General features: G+C 48.6%; 1 protein-coding gene across 7 annotated transcripts in view; it reads left to right on the forward strand.

The window, feature by feature from the left end:
• The window catches only part of L3MBTL3 (L3MBTL histone methyl-lysine binding protein 3), a 120,953-nt gene that overhangs the window by 28,087 nt on the left and 75,185 nt on the right, over positions 1–17,681 (forward strand). For 6 of the 7 annotated variants that reach the window (XM_038526761.1, XM_038526763.1, XM_038526765.1 and 3 more), the window contains 8 exons: positions 2,910–3,021; positions 3,391–3,465; positions 4,908–5,067; positions 6,144–6,276; positions 8,064–8,148; positions 9,888–9,979; positions 12,836–12,940; positions 17,287–17,422. In XM_038526761.1, coding sequence (XP_038382689.1) covers positions 2,910–3,021; positions 3,391–3,465; positions 4,908–5,067; positions 6,144–6,276; positions 8,064–8,148; positions 9,888–9,979; positions 12,836–12,940; positions 17,287–17,422 — 898 coding nt within the window. The remainder of the gene's footprint in view (positions 1–2,909; positions 3,022–3,390; positions 3,466–4,907; positions 5,068–6,143; positions 6,277–8,063; positions 8,149–9,887; positions 9,980–12,835; positions 12,941–17,286; positions 17,423–17,681) is intronic. The other variant, XM_038526767.1, reaches the window with a different exon arrangement.

Genomic DNA, 17,681 nt, shown 5'->3' on the forward strand with positions numbered 1-17,681 from the left:
TGGTGTACAGTGTTGCCTTGTGATTGAGTCTCCAGGATGTTTAGTTACCAGGTGTCTTTGCTCTTAGACTGGTGAGTAGCACTCACATGTCAACGTTGAAACGAATAAAACAAAGCTAGTGACCTCAGCAGCGTCTCTGAATGATCTGTGATTAAATGGGGGCAGAAATCGGCGCGTGATCCTTGGCCTCCGCGAGCAAAGGTGAAGAGGAGGATGGAATCAACTGAAGGTAGTTCCAGCCAAGCCAGATGAGCGAGACCTCTGCCACCCCTCGCGTGTTCCAGGCCCGATTGTTGTCGGATTGCCCCGGACGCATCCCCCAACAGGGCAGGTCACAGCGGCAGCTGATGTGTTTCATGTGCTTTACTAAGTCTCTTCTGTGTAGTTTATAATTCCCGATGTTCTCCGTCATGGATCGGAGCCACTCGACAAATTTTTATGCGGCTTTTTAGATGTCTGAGTTAAAAGAACTGGTAACTTCGAAAAAAAGAAATAAGGTGGAGTAATTCAAGTTTCTGTGGCTCTAAAACTGTTCATAAAAGTGTTCCCCGTTTCAAAACCTAAGTGTTTTATTGGGTGAAAAAAAAAACGTCAGGGAATGTATCAGTCAGTCTTCCTTGAATTCCGTCTGCGGAGCTCCAGTGACGTGGGCGGCACCTAACGGCCTGTGTTATCCAGTGTTCCTACAGTAGTGACATCGTGGAAGATGATAAATCCCAATTGAGATGCCAGGGAAAAGAAACAAAATTGATCCCTATGTCTTTTTGCATATGGTAGGGTACTTCGAAAATACTTTGAGGTTGATTCTGGAGGTAAAGTCACTTTGGTGAGACTAGATGTTCTTTACCTTTTCAGGGTTATAGGATGCTTTTTGGGATATGATGAAAACCCCATATACCAACCCCACCCCCAGAGAAATATATATGTGCCCGTGACATAATTTTGCAGGTATTTCACGGGATTCACGGATTCCCCCGAAGTCCCAACTGTGGATCCCTGGCTTGCAGGCCCTAGTTTTGTCCCTCATTGTCGTGACAGGTTTACTTCATGCCTTGGCTGTGGGTCAGTTAATGGCAATAAATATTAAATATTAGAAGGAAAAGATAACTGGGATTGGTTGTTGTATTGTGGGAATATTACCTTTTTAACTTGAGAGTAGTTGAGCCTAAAGCTTCCAAGGGTCATAACTCTGAACTGTTACTTAAGGATCCCACTCAGGGGCACGCTCCCGGGGTGCCGGGAGCGCAGGCTGCCTCGCAGGTTTGGAGGCTTCCACCCAGGACAGGACACTTTCAGTCAAATGCAAACCGTGCTGTTTCTCACATTTTGTATTTTTCAAGGAGGTGTATAAATCAACATCAGCGTATAATAAAAGGAAAATCACTCACCTGGACTGAAGGGCACAGTTCATGCCTATCGTTTTGTTGAACTTTCATGCAGAATTGATTTTCTGTCTTGTTTTTTTAATATCATTAATTAGTAATCGTTATGGCTTGTTTTTTCTACCCTTGCCCAGTAGATGGTACTGTCAGCTTTAGGTTGAAATATTCCCTTTTCAGAGTGGATCATGGTAAACTTTATTTTTTTTCCCAAAGAGAAGAGTTACCTTTAGCTCTATTCCTTTCAATTACCTTTTTGCCACTTCCTAGACTAACATTTTTGGGTGTGCACACTAGGTGTAGTACGCACGTGTTACCTGAGAACTCGTATCTGAAATATGTAGTAGGAAACATTGTCACTTTTCTTAAAGCATTTCAGCTTTGTCAGGTCAAAAAGCTTTTAATCATTGTTGAGTATGTGCATAACATTTTTTAAGGTGCTGTGTTTTCCTGGTGGAAAAAATAGTAATTTTCGCTTCAGCTTTTTCCGATGTACATGCACAATGTGAGTGATTAAATGAATTATTTTTTTGGCATATTGACTAAGCAGATATTTTAGACTGGAAAATGGAAGGTCCTAAGTTGACATATGTGCACGCTCACATAGATTTCTGCAAAAGATCTAGAAACTTTAAGCGAAAAGTTTTACGATCTTTTGAATTTCGAGCTTTCCGGTTTTTCACCTCGCTGTCAAAACGCGTGGATCCTCAATGCCATTCTGTTTTATGGAAAGACAGAAGAATATGCGAGACTCTGGACTTCATCAGTAGGAGAGTGAACCTAGTTGTCTCCGCGAGGGTGGGAGGGGTGGTCCCTGCACATGGGTGATGGTTAAGCCTCCAACACGTGCACACTACAGCCAGGCTGTTGCAGAAACGTGATTGGTTTGAGGCTTGTCTTGAGGTGAGAGGAAATTTTTAGTATTTGGGGTCAGAGTTACATCAGAATGTCTGTAACTTTTAGTGATAGAACTGGGCTGTGGCCTACGGGTTTGCTCAGATCTCAGCTCCTGTTGTGGCGGGTGGAGGGGACAGGACGGAGGTTCTAAGGACGGTGGGAGAAAGGGGCGCTCGGGCCCGTAGCTCGGCCTTCAGCCCGCCTGGCCTGGTCTTGGGGAGGCAGGGACGCGAGTGCCGGTCATTATTTCTGGAAGAGGGATTTCCTTCTCTAGGACTAGGTGACCTTGGGGGAGAAAAGTTGATTCCTGGGAAAACAGTCATTCCTCTTTTACTAATTTTGATGGCTAAGCCAGTAGGAACACCAAGGAAGAAAACCAGTCGCCGCAGCAGCTGGTGTTAGAGGTGAGCGAGCACGTGGCGGGCCCGCAGCGGCGCCAAGACCGCGGCTCCCAGGCAGCACTCTGCACGCTCTGTTCCGGCTCCCCCCATCCACACCCTCCCACCCCCGTCCCCATGTCAGTAGACCCGAAGGACCTGGTGTCCGCCGAGGCCTCCCCTAGATGCGATCGCCTCCGCGGACTTGTAGGGCGACCCCGCGCTTTGCTTAACTGCCTGTCTCCCTTGTCGCTAGTTTCGGGTCAACGAGTTCGGAGCCCTGGAGGTCATCACGGATGAGAGCGAGATGGAGAATGTTAAAAAAGCAACAGCTACCACAACCTGGATGGTACCGACGGCTCAGGAAGGTAAGAACGGGTCGTCGGCGGGGCCGGTTCCTCCTCCTGAGTGCTGTGCAGTAAGAATATCTGGGTTTTGTAATAGGCTGGAGCTTTGAAAATCCGGGGTGATTTTCATGTCCCGTGTTCTTAGGTAAATTTCTATGACAAGACTCATATGGAACCAACTTTTGCATTTTAAAGTAACCGTAAACTGTCTTCTTTCCTAATGCCAGACCTGTACTAGCGCAAGGTTAATTGGAAATTACCAAGTAGAGCCAGTGTCGTAATAGCCTGCCCAGGTGATTTAGCCAAACGCCTGCCACTTTTTTTTCTCATCTACTCCGATGGTTGTAACTAACACCTATATGCTGATGACTCCTAAATCTATATCTCCAGCCCCGACCTCTCCCCCGAGTGCCAGGCCCGTATTTCCACCTGCCTACTGGACATCTCCACCTGGATGTCCCACAGGTACCTCAAACTCCACATGTCTGAAATGCGATTCATTTTCTATTTCTTTCTCCCCTTCCCCCAAGCCTGCTCTTTCTTCTGTAACCCATACTTCAGTTGGTGGTAGCACCATCCACCACCCAGTGGACAAGCAAGAAACCTAGGAGTCATCCTGAGTTTGTTCTCCCCCCCGTCCCATGGCCTATATTACTCAGTCCTCTTGGTTTTTATTTCTAAATATGTCTCAGATCTGGCTTTTCCTACTAATAATCACTGCCACTGCCTTCATGTAGCCCCCGACCAGCTCTCACCTCAACTGTTGCAGACTCCACCTAGAGAATCACTCTGCTTCTAATCCCACACCTTGAAATCAGAGAAACTTTGGTAGATCGCTTCTCTGACACTTCACTGATTTCTTACGGTCTCTGTAACTGAACATACAGAGACCCGGGGGGCGTGCCACCCCCCCCCCCCCCCCCCCCCCCCGCCTGCTGTGTCTCTTCGCTCTCTGTTCTGCTCTCTGTACCCCGTGGGCTGGCAGTGCCAGCAGCACTGAGTTCCACGTAATTCTCTCAACACGTCATGTGGTGTCATGCTCCTTTGCCTTTGCTCATACTGTTTTTTTTCTGGCTGGGAAGCCGTTTCTGTCTTTGTCCAGTTGGTAAATTCCTCCAGGCTTCAAAACCCACTTGAGGCTTTATATCAGAAAATCCTTCCCTGATCTCATCCCAGGCTGAGTGAATCACTTCTCTCTCTTTACTACTTCTGGAACTTGTTCATGCTTTAACTGCATGTATCACATTTTATTATAAATACTGGCTTTCTTGCCTGTCTTCTCTTCTAGACTGTGAGCTCTCTTGGGCAAGGTCTGTACTGTCATTATCAGTGTCTAGCATAAATTGGTGCCTAATAAATGTTTGCTGAATGAATGATTAGCCTTACAATTCAGGCAAAAGGAAGTCTGAGTTCCTAAATGGTTTGGATAATTACGATTTAGAAGATCTCCCACCTGAAAAGCCACATAGATGATGATTTAACCAATTTAGTAGAACAAAACCACTCATCAAAAGGTGAATAGCATAGATGATCCTTCTTAAATTTTGTCAAAGATTCATCTATAAAATAGGATTCTGTAGGTTGACAGTTTCATCTTCTGGATTTAGTAATGAAGTTTTCTTTATTTTACTTTGAATTCTGTAGAAAAAGCTTTGGGTGAACTTTTTATCTTTTCTACGGAATATTTTTTCTTATGTAAATGATTTGAGCAGTTCCTGCCCACGCCCCTTTCCTTCTCCTCTCCAAGCACTGTAGATTGGTAATCATTCATTCAACAAACATTATTCTCTTATTGTGTCGCTAACAACAAGATTATTAGAAGAAAAAGTTTAAGTGTATTTTGGAATGTTTTCTGTCACGATTCTAATTCTTTTATTTTGTTTTGTTTTCTCCTTTTCATCTTCTAGTCTTTTCAGAGAAGACCGGGATGCCTTTCAGGTTGAAGGATCCGGTGAAAGTAGAAGGGCTTCAATTCTGTGAGAACTGTTGTCAGTATGGCAACGTAGATGAGTGTCTTTCTGGAGGAAACTATTGCAGCCAGAATTGTGCCCGACATATCAAAGACAAGTAGGTTTTTGCCCTGTTCCATCTACAAAATGGGTTTCAGAGTCCAAGGTCATGGTCTTGAGAATACAGAGGCTCTCTGACAGCTGTCACCCATTCATGCCCCTTTTTCATCTCAGAGGCACATGGACCCTGACCCCATTACCGGACCTACGGGCTTCAGTCACATCCACTCTGAGTTGTACTGCCAAAGTCCTGCCTGCAGCTATACCCCCTGCCTCTTTTCTTTAGCCTTTGAGTCCATCCAGCACTCCCTCGCTGAGAGCACTGGAATTTCTCTGAGCTACCTACATTTTAATGATACTGATGTTTATGGAAAAACAGTTTTGTTTGTCCTTGGGGGGTTCTTAGGTAACTCAGCCCAAACTCCACAAATGAAACAAAGCCACCACAAATTGGGAAGCAGCTGAATGAAGATGGCCTAGGGAGTTGTGTAATGAGTTGCACCACCGCAGACCTCAGGGCACAGGGTGGATTATGGGACAGCAGCGTCAGCTCTGGCTGACGGTACCGTGTGACTCGGCCATTTGGGGACTGGCTGACAAAGTTCAGCTAATCATGTGGTGTATTTTTTCATATAATCGTGGACCACAAATAAGTAACCAGCATAGGCCTGGAAATTGTCTGTTTTTGTTGGCCAACGTTTATTTTACAAAGTTACACTTGGCCTTTGTCAGTCGCACTTGTCATTCTTAATAATTACTAGATCTTTGCCTTAAAGTCGCTCTGAAGACCAAAACATCTCTAAATAATTGATTCTTTTATTAGTATGGATGGCAGATGTGAAAGGCAAAACGTTTTAAACTTGTTAGAGCCTGTTTCGCATATAATGCTGATCCCCTTTTGAAATTAATACATAAGCTAATTTCCATTTTCTACTTGGAAGTGTCATATGAGACGGTGGTTTCAGCTGTTCCTTCACTGTGCTATTTAATGCCTACCTACATGCTTATGCTGGTGGTTAGTGTTTTTCCTTTGGAGGATGATTTTTTTTTTTTTTTAATTTGTGAGATGATCAACATGTAGATGTTTGATAGGTATTGTTTCCTGTCACTATTTTGGTTTTATAAACACAACAGAGATCAGAAGGAAGAAAGGGACATAGGAGAAGACAACGAGGAAGAAGATCCTAAGTGTAGTCGGAAGAAGAAACCAAAATTATCTCTGAAAGCCGACTCCAAGGAGGATGGAGAAGACAGAGATGATGAGATGGTTAGTATCCTGTGCACCCAAAGAGCAGAGGGGTGCTTCTCAAGAGAGTAGCACCCTGGTCAGAGGCGCTGGCCCTGCAGCCAGCTACCTGACATCCAGTGCTGGTTCCGTGACTCTGTGTCTCAGTGTCACTGTCCCCATTTCAAAATGAGAATAATAAATAATAGCAGCCTTCCCTTAACCTGAAGAAGTCAGGTGTGTTGAAATTTGTCACTGGAGAGAGAGGGAGGGGTAATAAGAGCAAAATCTTCAGCTTTGCAGATGAATCTTCGGCTCCTCTCGATGCCAAAATGTGAGTCCCGTTTTGGTAGATTGCAGACGGATCTCCGAGGACTATGAGAGTAGGTAGACAATGGCAGATAAACGTCGGGTACATTAGGGGAAACTAATCCACAGTGTGCCAGTTGAAACATAAATATCTTATCCCTAAAGTATATGTTAATGGCCCCATATGAAATGGGAACTTGGAGGTCTTGGAGCGTTTCCCTTCAGATCAGTGTTGAGCAGCCAGTTATTTGCTGGTCTCTCTCCCAGGAGCCAGACACAGGGATGTATGGCAGCAGGACAACAGGGTCTCCTCTCTTAGGGGACTTAGAATAAATAGGAGATGATGCAGCCTGTGGTAAGTGCTGTGCTGAGAAGTACCGTAGGGCGTGAGGACTGGCTGACTTCTTTACGTGGACGCGTCAGGGAGGCCTCCCGGAGAAGGTGGCACGAACAGTGTGATCTGGGTAAGAAGAAGGAATCAGCTTTGTAAAACTAGGACTGAGGAGTCCCCCTGGGGAAGGGGATGGCTAGCGTCATGTCCCTAAGGTCAGAACACATGTGACATGTTTTGTTTGTGGAAATAAAGACGATCTAGTTGAGCCTTACAGGTTGAGGGAGGGTGGAGTAAGAGGTCCAGGCCATGAAAGGCTTTGTGAGAAACCAGGGCAGCGGGGTTTCATGCTGTTTTGTGGTGACAGGAAGCCCCTGGAAAGTTGAAGGCAAGAGAATGCAGTGGTCCGATTGTATTGTTGGCATGTGAGAGCGAGAATGCGGTCAGGGAAGCCCACAGGTGATTGCAGCAGACTAGGAAAGAGGGCTCTGTAGGGTAGATGTCCCTGTATTCAGAGTCGATGTCGGAGGCAGGGTCATCAGGGTGCGCACGGGAGAGAGAAGAATCCGGGGTAACTTGGGTTTGGGCTTGAACAGTTGACTGGATACAGATGCCATTTATTGAGGATGGGGAGGCACGACCGGAGCACAGAATGTGGCGTCCTTTGGCATCGTCAGTTTGAGACGCTCGTCAGGTACCCACGTGGAGATCCCAGGTGGGCAGTCGGGTGTGTGAGTGTGAGTCAGGAGGAGGTCGGGGGCCGCGGATTGGGGATATCTGGGCAACGGATGATGTTTAAAACCCAAGAGGAGGGATTCAGCAGAGAGGAGAAAGGAACTAGGCTGGGGGAGACAGCAGCCAAGGGACAGAGAAACGAGGCCGGTGGCGTGTGGGGAGAATCCGAACAAAGTGGTCAAGGGGCCCTAGGAGGAAAGTGTTTCGAGAAGGCAGGAGCAGTATCTGTGCTGTTGCAGAGTGTGATTCTTGGAGAAGTTCTTGTTTTGTAATGAGCTTAGGCCAAAAGCAACACAGTTCTCAAATGACCTGTATTCTTACTTTCGTTAAAAGTTATGGAGTGAAATTGAAGAAAGGTACAAAAAATAATAACGCTTTCTGACAGCTCTCCAACTTTTCATTGGTGCCAGTTTTGTGAGCCTTTAAATTCCATAATTTTCCTTTCTTGCTGTAGGAGAACAAACAAGACGGGCGGATCCTGAGGGGTTCACAGAGAGCCCGAAGGAAAAGACGGGGTGACTCGGCTGTACTGAAGCAGGGTGAGTTGATGAAGGAAAGGCTTTACTTGTGACTTTGTGAAGTGGAAAATACCTCACGCGGGTAGACGTTTTCGTCTTAATTGCAACGTATGCTAGGGCGGCTAAGGCATTGTTTCGGGGGTTTCTTTCATTAAATTCTGTCAGTAAAAATCAGGGTTTCAAAGAAGTAGACAAGGAAAAAAATGGAAATCAGTAACTTCTGAGTACTGTTGGCGCAAACAGGAAGACATCTGCCTATATTTTTCCATCAAGTAGGTTTTTTTTTTTTTCTACTTTTGCACATTCACTAGAAGCTTTGTTCATTTCCTATGATTCTATGTTTTTAATGTTTCCTCTCAAACCACAACCCCCTGATGTGGAACCTTTTTTGTTTCCTTCATTGTTCCTCAGGCAACACTTTATTTTCCTGACGAGTCCAGTCCTCAGACCCTTGCCTTCGATACTTGCCTGGATGACCTTCCCTCCTTGTTGATCCGGGCGCTCAGGTCTCCTCCAGAGAGGCCTTGGTGTCCTCCGCTGGGTTTTGTCTCGCCGTTCTGACCCGTCCCATGTGCCTGCCAACCCCTCACGTTAGGTGTCTGCCGTGCGTGCGGCTGCCCTGCTGACCCATCCCGTCGTGTTGTCCCTGCAAACGGGGCCGTGGAGCCCGTGCGCCTCCTCCCTTCGGGGACGCGTTCCTTGCTTACTCGTCTCTCAGGTTCTCCTCGGAGAGAGCTTCAGCTCTTCCTACCTGCCTCGGGCACACGGCCTCCCTGTCCTGCCCTCGGTTGTTGGGGGGGTGACCTCCTGTTTGACATCACAGAGATGACAGGGGCGAGTCCCTCCCTCTGCCCAGGGCCTCACGGAGGTCCTGACCATCCTCTCCCTTCCGCTTGTCCACCTTCAGGGCCCGGCTCTTCTGGGGCCTTGTTCCTTCCGTCATTTATTTCTCCGCCCCCTTGGATATTCAGCATTCTTCTCTTCCAGAGCTCCATCTTAGCCTGTTCAAATCCCATTCCCCTCATTTCGCCCATCAAGCTGTTACGCTCTTCCTTTCATGTCTGTTGTTTGTTAAATTAACCCAAAATAAAATCGATCCTGGCTGACTGCATGTCTTTATCACTTACATGTTCTTTTTCTGCTCAAAATCTGGCCCCTGCTAAATTGAGCACCCACTCCGCCCTGCAAATTAGCAGCCGTTCCCTCGGCACCTGGGGCAGTGACCTCTTCTTAGTCCTCCACTGCTTGGTCTCAGGAAACATGTTTTGTTTTCTTGTTTTGTCTTATATATATATTTTTTAAGATTTTGTTTATTTATTTGACAGAGAGCACAAGGAGGGGGAGGGGCAGGCTCACCCCTGAGCAGGGAGCCCGAGCTGGGGCTGGATCCCAGGACCCCAGGTCATGACCTGAGCCCAAGGCAGGTACTTCACCGACTGAGACACCCAGGCGCCCTCAAGAAGCATTTTTGATCATCTTGTTGCATGGCCCTGTCCTATCTTGTTTCCCGCGTTGTCTCCTTCACTTAGTCAACATTCTGCTGCTGCTCTCTTCTCCCATCCTACCTGGTCATGCACTATAGCTTACGCCTTAGCTTTTGCTTCCTTAGAAGAGAGGCCAGGAAGAGACTGAGCAGTCCCAGCCAGGAAGGACAAGAGGAGCCCGGCATAGTTGTAGTTAGGGAAAGGAGACTCCGCCGGATGCACGTATGACCTCTGAGGTTTGGGAACCCGGTCCTATTAGTCTCACTTGCTTTTCAGGTGTGCCTCCGAAAGGAAAGAAAGCCTGGTGCTGGGCATCCTACCTGGAGGAGGAGAAAGCCGTGGCTGTGCCAGCGAAGCTCTTCAAGGAGGTACGGGCCCTTCTGGAAAGCGTTGTCCCTCGGGGCGAAGGTTCTGGAAATCTGATGTGGAATTAGCATTGCCGTCTCCATTGTTGGTTTAGGAACTGTGACTTGGGATGATTTCTCAGACATACTGTTCTCCATGAGTGTGTCTACGTGGGGGTACGTCCAAGGGCGGCTGACGTGGACGCGTGCTCACCGTCGCCTGGTGCCGCCCGTGTGGGCACACGCCGCCGAGACACACGCTCTTTCCTCTCCACGTTTACTGGGCTTTCTTTCACTCGTTAACTTTAAGAGCAGTGGCTCCACTACTGCCGAGAAGCTCATAGATAAAGAAAAACTGGCATGAAATTTCACGTCCACATTGTGGCTTTGGGAGAAATGAAAAATGAGTTACTGAGCTTTATATGATCTCACGTCAAAAATCTAAAAGCAAGCCACGGTATTACATTAACTGTGATGAAAACACGTTGTCACGAGTGACTTAACATCAGGTACGAGTACAGGGACCAAGGGCCACCCCTGGGCTGGGCCTGGGGTCATTAAGTGCTTCTGTACCAGGACCAGATGGCGTGTAGTTCAGACGTCGTGGGGCATCTGGTCTCGGTTGCAAGGACGCAGCTCTAGCTCTGTTACTGTGATGAGAGCAGCCGCAGACCAGGTGTAATGGGGGGCCGTGGCTATATTCTGGTCAACCTTTAGTTATAAAACAGGGTGTGGGCTACGTTTGACCCATTGGGTGTAGTCAGCTGGACCTTGTTTTAGATTATTTAATCATATTTAATCGTGGGGTGTAACCACGATTAAATGTACAAACAGATATTTGTATTTCAAGGTACCTCTGTGAAATATTTCAGGAAAAATTGTCCAAGTCTATTCATATGTGTATCTTACTTTGCTGTATATGCATTCGCGTAGGCAGTCTAAGAAAATGATGCACAGTGAATGTTGTGATGGTTACATCCACGTTACGGATATTTAATTTAAACGTAATTGTCATTACATACAAACTTCTTCTATATAATTATTTTCTGCAACTTTGATCCTTGGTAGAACAGACTTTTTTTATTTTTTGCATTAAAGAAAAGTTTAAATACAGCAAATTCCTCAAATCCGTGACACAGGCATGTAGTTCACACCGTAGAGGGACCAGAAGAATGGGAGGGATGTCCCTCAGACCCCTGCCCCCCCCCCGCCCCCCCCCCCCCCCCCCCCCACATCCCACATTCGCCTCTCCCAGTAGTAAGTGCCTACTGTCACCAGTTCTCCTCCTGGAAACCCATACGTGCAGATAAGCCTAGACGTTCACAGATCCTGTCCTACCCGACTTCAGCCAGAGGGGTAACAGGTCACACACACTTCGCTTTTTTTATTTTTTTATTTATTATTATTTTTTTTTAAGCTTAGTTTGGAAATGATTCCATCTCAGTCCACGGTTCCCTTCATCGTCCTTTTGTATTAATTCACGACACATCTTTGGTCTCTTCTGTAACAAGTGAAGCTGCTCCCCGTAGGCTGACAGGTGTGTGTTCATATGTGACACACGTATGACACACACACACACACACACAAGTGTTCTGGCAAGTGACCCGGGAGGCCTGTCGTCTTGCACACGATGTGGGCACCTGTGTTTGATAATGTCCTAGAAGTAGAATTACGGAGACAAACAGGACGGATTTCCCGTCACCTGGAATTCCGGTTCATCTTGTTCCCCCGGCATGGGTGCCCCTCAGCCATAATCAAGACCCTGTGCTTCACCGTCCTGATGTCTGCATCTGCTCCCTGCTCTCAAGCTTGCCCCCTCCACTCCACCTGCCTCATCATCTTGAATTAAAAACTTGAGGTCTTCTGAGTACTTACTTTAACTCTGCGAAGGCTCTTTTATATGTAAGGTGGTGGGGCATCTGTAAGAAAGCACAGAATTATTAGATAGATTTGGAGAAAGACCTCAGTGCACACCTGCTAACATCCCACCAACTCACCCAGAGCATCGTTCCCTGCTTTGAGGGTGACACTGAACCGCCGTTAACAATAGCGTAACAGATAAACGAGCAGCTTGGACATCACTGCAGGTCTGTCTCGAGCCAGACTTCTTTGGACTCTTGCATTTATTCGTAAAGATCGATGTGACTTTTAAACCATCGTCTGTAATATTTTTGTGTTTTTTTTTTTAAAGATTTTATTTATTCGTAGAGATGCAGAGAGAGAGGGAGAGAGAGAGAGAGGCAGAGACACAGGCAGAGGGAGAAGCAGGCTCCACGCAGAGAGCCTGACGCGGGACTCGATCCAGGGTCTCCAGATCACGCCCCAGGCTGCAGGCGACGCTAAACCGCTGCGCCACCGGGGCTGCCCATATTTTTGTGTTTTAAGAAAGAAAATTGTATTTCAGTTGACGACCACATACGGTTGATATTCTCAAAATGAAAAGCAAAACAAAACAAAAACCAGGATGCGCTGTTTGTACTGATGTTGCGAGGTCGCTAGAGGCTGTGCCATCTGCTCGTGATGAACGTGTGTCCCGGGGGCCCCCAGAGCCTTGCCCACACTGTGTTGATCAGACTTTTTGATCTTTATGAGCCTGATTAGGTGAAATAACATGTTAGCATGATTTTACGTCAGATGACTCCCATGGGTGAACTTGAGCATCTTTTCAGATGTGTAAAGGCATTTCCTTTTCTGTAACCCGCTCATAGTCTTCGTTCATTTTCCGTTGGATTACCTGGTGGTCCTTTCCTTTTGGATTTTTAAGGATTATGCGTGTATTCGGTTAGTCTTTACTTAAGACTCATAGTCTTTACTTAATTGCTCACATTGTAACTGGGCCTCAGGATCAAATACTAACACTGCCGTCCTTCTGCCTTTCAGTATCAGTCCTTTCCGTATAACAAAAATGGGTTTAAAGTTGGCATGAAATTGGAAGGTGTGGATCCGGAGCATCAGTCTGTATACTGCGTCCTCACCGTGGCCGAGGTAAGCTTTGCCTTGTCTTTAGCCTTGCAACAGGGTGATGATGATGGGGTGTTAACAACGGGAAAAGGTCCCATCGGTTGAGTGCTTACCTCATACCAGGCATCATACCTACTGAATACTGTATGTATTCATACATACAGCGCACTGAATCTTTGTAGGAATCCTATGCAGGCCGTGCTTTTTCCTTCCTGTTCTATAGATAAAGGAGCTGAGGCTCAGAGAGCTTAAGTGATGAGTACAAGGTCACACAGCTCCCAAGTGGTCGAACCTCGATTTGAACCCCAGGTCCTTCCTGACTCCATAGCTTTGGTCATGCTGTGGGGCTCCTTAATAGAAAAAAACAGACCAACAGATATTTGTGCATTTTTTTTTAGTATTTCAAGGTACCTCTGTGAAATATTTCAGGAAAAATTGTCCAAGTCTATTCATATGTGTATCTTAATCTCGTTTGTTATTGAGAGCATTTCTTAGAATTCTTTTTTTTTTTTTTTTTCCTCCTGTGCTGGCCTCCGCCTTCCTCCCTCTCTGGAGTCAGGGATCCGTGTCTTTTACAAATGGGATCGAGACTTGCATCAGGCTCTGCACTCAGGGTGGGGTCCGCTTGAGAGTCTCCCTCTCCCTCGCCCCTTCCCCTGCTCTGTCTCTTTCTCTAAAACAAAATAAATTAAAAAAATCTTTAAAAATTCCCCCCAGAAGCATAAGATGATCCCTTGTGCACTAGTTTCAGTTACCCTGGTCATCTTTCAGTGACTTAGTCCATAAGAAGCTTGGCTCCCATGGAACGCGGAAGCATCTGGTGTGTTCCACCTCTTGGTTTTTTTTTTTTTTTTTCCACCTCTTGGTTTTGAAGATTTTAGTTCGTCTAGCTTTTTTATTGTAACAGTAATGTTTGCTCACCACGAAAACCTCAACCTGTATAAGAGTATATGTTAGAGTCTCTTCTCCCTCTCCCTCTTCCTCTGCCTTTCAGCTTGTGCTCTCACTCAACTCCTTTTTACATGTAGATGGAATAATACACAATTTATGGAGCTTTGATAAGAGTATATCTTATATTTTATGTGCATATTTTTAAGCATTGGCTAGTGTTCCATTTTATGAATTTGCTGTAATTCTTGTACTTTGTCTCATATTGATGAACAGTTGAGCGGTCTTCGCTTTCTCATCATTCTCATTATTACAAACAGTGCCCTTGCGAGCATGAGTAAAATTTAAATTTTTGATGCATGCTACTACTCGTTGCCAGAAAGTTCACCAGTTGTTCTGTTCTTACCAAGGGTAAGGGGGCATTTGCTTGCCTAAGCCTGGGAGACAGTCTTTATTTACTTTTCCTTTACTTCCCTCTCTTTTTTCCCACCTTTTCTCTCTCTTTCTTTCTGTTCTTTTTTTTCTTTTTCTTTTTTCTTTTTGCAATGGGAAGAGACTGGAGAATGCCGTCTGAGAAAGCAGCTAGGGAGTGGAGGATTGGAAGGCTCAGAGAGCAGATAACGGATGTGGAGGGCTGGGGGAAGATGGGATCTGGGGTGTGAGCGGGCAGGTGTCCTCTTGGCCGCCAGCAGGGTGGAGGGGAAGGTGGGGGCCTGTTGGGGCAGATGTTCAGGGAGCTACGTGGCTGCAGAAGGTAAATCCCCGAGAGTGAGGACAGAGGTGCGGGGCTGGCGGCCGAAGGAGAGGGAGGAGGCTTGGAGGCTGTTGTGAAGGCAGGAGTGGGAAGCAGGCAGGGCCTTCTGGAAGGATTGCTGCAGGATGGGAGGAGCCCCTAGAGGCGCTCGTGCTCACCCTGCACCGCTGTGGTGTCCTGCGAACAGCAGATCCTGACCTTGGCTCTACGGACGGACGGACCGGGCTAGGCTCCCGGGAGCTCGGGCTCATTTCTGTCTGCCGCCTGGTCCAGCTCCCTGTGCTCCAGCACCCTAACACCCTGTGCTCCAGCACCCTAACACCCTATGCTCCAGCTAGCTCCCCGTCCTCCAGTGCCCCATGCTCCAGCACCCCACGCTCCAGCTCCCTGTGCTCCAGTGTCCCATGCTCCAGCTCCCTGTGCTCCATTGTGCCCCATTCCCAGCACCCCATGCTCCAGCTCCCTGTGCTCCAATGTCCCATGCTCCAGCTCCCTGTGCTCTAGCACCCTATCACCCCGTGCTCCAGCTCCCCATGCTCCAGCACCTTGTACTCCAGCTCCCTGTGCTCCAGCACCCCATGGTCCAGTGCTCCAGTGCCCCAGCACCCTAACACCCAGGGCTCCAGCTCCCCGTGCTCCAGCACCCTAACACCCAGGGCTCCAGCTCCCCGTGCTCCAGCACCCTAACACCCAGGGCTCCAGCTCCCCGTGCTCCAGCTCCCTAGCACCCAGGGCTCCAGCTCTCCATGCTCCAGCTCTCTAGCACCCAGGGCTCCAGCTCCCCATGCTCCAGCTCCCTAGCACCCAGTGCTACAGCGCCCTGCTTGGAGATCATGTTAATTAGCAAGATCACCGACAGCACAAGCATGAGAAATGTAGCCGTAAGGAGACCATGCGAAGGACGGGTGGCTCGTGGGAGGAGATGGGCCACAGGAAGGCGGAGCATTGCTGTCCTCCACCTCGTCCTCCACCTCGGCTGGGACGCACACATGGGCCGCTCCGTCTTCCGCCCTCAGTACCTGCCTCCCTTCCCGAACACCATCAGTCCTCTTCTTGGGCTCCAAGTAAATTCCATCAAGTGGGTGGGTTTGCAAGCAGGGAGTCATGCACAATGAGGGCTAACCGTGTGTCGTCCCTCCCGTCAGTGACTGTCCCCAGAGCAGGGCAGGCGAGGCGAGGCCGGTGGCCAGGATACCGGGGCTTCGTCGGGTGTGAGCTCTAGGAGGGATGCGAGGGCAGCCAGGGAATAGGCCCCTTTGGCCGCCTCTCCCCGGGGTCCCTGCTGAGCTCCGCCTGTGAGGCCCTGGGGGCTCCACGCAGGTGGAGGTGCGCTGGGGGCTGCCCACAGTCCCCTTCCCGGGCCCCCCCCTCTGCTTGGCCTCGGTCTCCCGAGGGCTCTGTCGGCCTCCACACGGCACCCGTCATGATGTGCTCACGGGGGAGATGCGACCTCGGCACGTGCTGTGCCCAGCGCACCCCGCCGCCCGCCAGGGATCCTGGTTAGGGTTTCCGCGTGGGTTCCCGGGCCATCATTCACTGCGAATTTACATTTGTGTAAGTGTGTGCGCACGTGTGTATGAATACACCTGCTGTACGTTGGCAAATTTAATTTAAATTAAAACAAAACAAAAGGATTTCCCATGGAACTCCACCTCAAAACTTGTGCCCTACACGAAGGTGCCTTGCTGTCCTCGGGTAGCAGATGCGTGTAAAATGCCGTGGCTTCCAAGGGGGAATCATGCACGTGCTCACGGGCACATCACACCCTGTCAGTGCGACTGTGATGCCTGCGTGGGTCACACGGACGCTTGGACACGTAATATTAGTCATAAATGGACCCACCCCATAGTTGTGCCGCTTAAAGGTCAACCGTGGGCTTCAGAGGACGTGCCGTGGCGGTGGGTCACAGCTGCCGGGGTCTCCAGGGGGCGTCCACCGCCGGGCTCGGGGCTCGGGACCCGGCTGCCGCCCCAGCTTCTGTAGGACGGGCGCCCCTGGGGTGTCTGCAGGGTGACGAGTCGTGGGCTTCCCATGCTGGCTGCAGGGGGAACCAGGGCCGCAGCTGTCCCTGGGAGCCCAAGGCAGGGAGCCCAGGCCTCTGACCCCATGCACCCCTCGGCTCAGAGCTTCCCGGGAGGAGCGCTCTCAGCAGGTGCACGGCCTCAGCCCCGGGCGAGCGCTACAAGGCGGGTCCCCAGGTGCTCCAGGGACCTGCCCCGGCTCCGTGTGGACCGAGGCGGCAGTTTCCCTCTCCCAAGCCAGCTACCGGCAGACGGGGGACGTTGGCGTGCTGTGTGCGCTGTGTCCTGTGTCCCATGTCCCCGTCTGCGGAGCTGCACGGAGGAGGGGGTGGCGTGTCCTGGCGGGGCCGGCGTTCCGTGTACCCCCACTCGTGCAGCCGCAGGATGGGGAGGATGCACGTCGGGGGCCGTGCTTGCCCCGGTGCCGGGGGCTCCTGCTGCCACTGGGAAGGGTGCAGAGCGCAGCGCAGCGCTTCTCCACACGTCGCTGTTGCCTTTGGGTTGTGTCATTTGGTTCACTCGCTTTTCTGTTGCCGTTAATCACGGTGCCTTGATCACCACAGGCTGCACCACATTGGGTGTTCACGGTTATTTTTGCACTTACATTAATGAATTCCGTTTTATTTTGTGAATCCATTCTGCGCACGGACATTTAGATACTTCGGATTTTTGCTTTTGAGTCCGTCATCTTGCTTTACCTGTTTCAGGTTTGTGGCTACCGGATAAAATTGCACTTTGATGGATACTCTGACTGCTACGACTTCTGGGTAAATGCAGACGCTCTGGACATTCACCCAGTCGGCTGGTGTGAGAAAACCGGCCATAAGCTCCATCCGCCGAAAGGTATTGTCCGCTTTTTTTGTTTCGTATTTTAAATTCTGTAAAAACGTCTTTCCCTATGTGGTGATTTGGAATTTTTAAGAATTCAGACTTTATTATGGTCCAGATAGGTCCACATTCAAGCTTATTCTTTATGAAGAAAAAATATGCTCATTAAAGGAAAGGAACGTAAAATGTAAAATTCTATTTGAGAGAATAAATCATATCCATGTATTTATTTGTACATAAAATAACATTAGATCTTTATTTGATTTTAACTGCA

This window comes from Canis lupus, chromosome 1 (genome assembly GCF_011100685.1).
Source record: "Canis lupus familiaris isolate Mischka breed German Shepherd chromosome 1, alternate assembly UU_Cfam_GSD_1.0, whole genome shotgun sequence".
Lineage (NCBI taxonomy): Eukaryota > Metazoa > Chordata > Mammalia > Carnivora > Canidae > Canis > Canis lupus.